This window comes from Sinocyclocheilus anshuiensis, unplaced genomic scaffold (assembly GCF_001515605.1).
Source record: "Sinocyclocheilus anshuiensis isolate Anshui unplaced genomic scaffold, SAMN03320099.WGS_v1.1 scaffold121, whole genome shotgun sequence".
Taxonomy (NCBI): domain Eukaryota; kingdom Metazoa; phylum Chordata; class Actinopteri; order Cypriniformes; family Cyprinidae; genus Sinocyclocheilus; species Sinocyclocheilus anshuiensis.
The window spans coordinates 16,048-19,575 of record NW_015539856.1 but is presented as its reverse complement, the minus strand read 5'-3'; the positions used below and the strand labels follow the sequence as shown (position 1 = coordinate 19,575).

Sequence of the window (3,528 nt, the reverse complement as noted above, 5' to 3'; positions counted from 1 at the left end):
TCGTCAGTAAAGCCGCTTCTGGTGATTAGTAGTAAATCTCCAGCATGTGCTTTCAGATGGAGCGGCATTTACTACACAGAGCCGTAGTTCACTGACAAGCTACGCAAAATCGCATTCAAAATAGGCAATGAATCGCCGCGACTTTGTGTAGCTTGTCAGTGATCTACGGCTCTGTGTAGTAAATGCCGCTCCATCTGAAAGCACATGCTGGAGATTTACTACTAATCACCAGAAGCGGCTTTACTGACGAGATGCGCATGAAAATCGCATTCGATTTTTTTTGCCCAGCCTTATGCACACCTAAATGCTCACGAAGAAGAGCGCTTGTGCTTTCAGCTGAGTCATGTAAGTGGTTATGTACTTGCACCTCAGCTTTTATGCTTTTATGACGTGAGATTAAAGGGTTAGTTCACCCAAAAATGAAAATTCTGTCATTAATTACTCACCCTCGTGTTGTTCCAAACCTGTAAGACCTTCGTTCATCTTGACAGAATTTTCATTTTTTAAACTGTATGAATGATTATTTAGGTTCGAGTGGTGCATGTGCAAGGAATTGTAAGCACGCAGAGTACAGCTGTTTCTAAAGCACGCAGTGCCATCTGCTGTTACAAACTAAGCTCAGAATCAATTCAAGAGAGAATCACCATGCATTTGGAAAATCTCTGAATTGATGCAGAATCATTTCTCGATTCACGATGCATTGATTTATTGTCCCAGCCCTAGTAGATAGACATTATAAAACAGTTCTAGAAGCTTCTGTGGCTTATTGCTTTACTTTTTGGACATTCTGAATATTTTCTTCTGTATTTTGTCTCAGTTCCCTCGGCAAGGCATGCAGCAGACCCAGCAGCAGCAGCAGACCGCAGCACTGGTCAGACAGCTCCAGCAGCAGCTCTCAAGTATGCTTCAATATTTACATTACTCCGTTTCAAACAGACATGACACACTGTTGTGTTTTTGCTTTATATACATTGAACTCCAAAAGTGTTCAAATGCTCATGGCAGGAGATTGGACAATATCAACATCTTGCAGGGCTGTCCCCTAATAGTCAATTAAATGTTAGTCAAATTTGGCTTATGATTTGTAAGTGAAATATGTTAGTAGCAACTTAACTCAGCTGCTCACTGTAACGTTAACCTAGATAAATGTGTGCTGTTTGGCACATATCCAAGTGTTTGAGTGAAAGCTATTAACGTGCGACTGCACTGGCATTGTTTTCTGGTGGAGACAACTTGAAAATGCTGTCATTTTTGCTCATGCAGATAAGAGTAATATGATATTCAAATTTTTGGAGATGTACCTGTATAGGGCCCTATGAAATGAAATGCAATGCATTTTATTTTTTTCCCAAATTCTTTTATGAATTTTTTTTAAATATACATATTTATATATATATTTCACTTCAATGGTTACATTTAAGTTTTTTAATCAAAAGCTATTGTCTTGAAATCATAAAACTTTTTTAATAGCAATTTATTCTATGCAATGTTTTATTTTACAATTTGTTTGTCCTGGTAAGCAAATGAAGGCATAAAACATTCATTTAATTCTTCTTGTAATCCAATGAAAATTAAACCCTTCCAGTTTTTGGCAAACAAAGTGCTGCACAACAGGTGTGCTGTTAAAATTGTGTGATTATTCCTTAAAAAAAAAAAAGTTTTAATAACCATCTTATTAGTAGTAGTAGTATTAAGAAATACATTATGTTGTACAAAAGTAATATATTTCTGTCACAATTGTATCAAGTTAAACGTAACTTTTATTATGACGAGTTGCCGAGAAGACCTTTAAGTTTCTGTGAGTATATGATATGACAGTAGTTTTTCTGAAATGAAACTATCAAATGCTTATGAAGTGACTCGTTTGTTTGTGTATTATATGTCAGTGTTTTGGCAATGCTGTGCAAGTCATGCCAATGAAGCTCACTTGAATTAAATAGAAAATCTGTGCCATTAATTCACTCAGAGACATGCAGGATTCATATTTAAATAGTTTTTTGCGGTTTAGTGTTTACAGACTCATTCTGATTCGATTTATTCATTCAAAAATTGGCAAATTATGTGACATTTCGCATTATACAGAAAAATCTATTTTTATGACTGGATTTTGCAATTCCGTCCATGTTTCCTGCATTGTGGAAATCATAGGGCCCTATATGTAAGTATTCAAATTAATATAAACATGCAACTAGTAGTCGTTTAAGCCACCAGTCGACTAGAAAAATCTTTAGTTTGGGGGCAACCCTAGTATGTTCTAAATTCGTACTTTTTATATTTAATTGTGCTGTTCTTTATCAATGCAAAGTCATCAATATTTAAACATTTGTCCTTTTGTTTATTGAAATGACGTTCAAATGCTTATGAAGTGACTCGTTTGTTTGTGTATTATATGTCAGTGTTTTGGCAATGCTGTGCAAGTCATGCCAATGAAGCTCACTTGAATTAAATAGAAAATCTGTGCCATTAATTCACTCAGAGACATGCAGGATTCATATTTAAATAGTTTTTTGCGGTTTAGTGTTTACAGACTCATTCTGATTCGATTTATTCATTCAAAAATTGGCAAATTCTGTGACATTTCGCATTATACAGAAAAATCTATTTTTATGACTGGATTTTGCAATTCCGTCCATGTTTCCTGCATTGTGGAAATCATAGGGCCCTATATGTAAGTATTCAAATTAATATAAACATGCAACTAGTAGTCGTTTAAGCCACCAGTCGACTAGAAAAATCTTTAGTTTGGGGGCAACCCTAGTATGTTCTAAATTCGTACTTTTTATATTTAATTGTGCTGTTCTTTATCAATGCAAAGTCATCAATATTTAAAAACGTCATTTTCTGTATTTAAATTACGTTTTTGTTTCCCTAGGTACTCAACCTGGACAGAACACCAACTCATATTTCTGAGAGCGTCTGAATGCATTTCACCAGTGGTAAAGAGTAGTTGTGTCCACGTTAGCGGATTCTCTGCTACACGGAGCTTTCTGAGAGAAGAACAGAATCTGAAGTAGAGTTGTGTAGACTTGTATTTCTGAACGTCATAGAGGATTCATTCCGAGGTGAACCATGGAAGAGTTTATGTAAAAAGAAGTACAGGAAATTATAAGAATATTGCAACCTTTTTAATTTTATTTCAATTTGTACAATTTTTCAGTTCCGTGTGTTTCTCATTAAAAAAAATCATGTCAGTTTTTATGCCTTGTCGTACATTGTATAGCGTGACCTTAAATCACTGTCTGCTTCAGTTTCTGTGCAACCCCAACAGCATCGTTATATTTGATTACTGCATTAAATCATGCTAAGGTTCAAGAATTCATTACGATTTTGACTCGTCTTTTTGGGGAGTCTTCTGTTTCACCGTTCTCCTCTCCAGACGACTAAACAACACTCCCAAATCAAGACCCAGCACTCTTCCTTCCAACCCACACTCTCGTCCTTCATGTCTCATCCGAAAGTTAAAGGGGTCATATGATGCTATTTTAAAGATCATTATTTGGTGTATTTGGTGTAACAGAATATGTTGAC

The 3,528-nt window shown here is 35.6% G+C and overlaps 1 protein-coding gene and 1 pseudogene across 1 annotated transcript in view; both read left to right on the top strand.

Moving 5' to 3' along the window:
- The window catches only part of med12 (mediator complex subunit 12), a 52,428-nt gene extending 49,237 nt beyond the window's left edge, over positions 1-3,191 (top strand). The window contains 2 exon segments of the mRNA XM_016481215.1: positions 818-899; positions 2,873-3,191. Coding sequence (XP_016336701.1) covers positions 818-899; positions 2,873-2,910 — 120 coding nt within the window. The 3' untranslated portion in view covers positions 2,911-3,191.
- Positions 2,921-3,528, top strand: part of LOC107684841 (methionine--tRNA ligase, mitochondrial-like) — a 7,058-nt pseudogene continuing 6,450 nt past the window's right edge.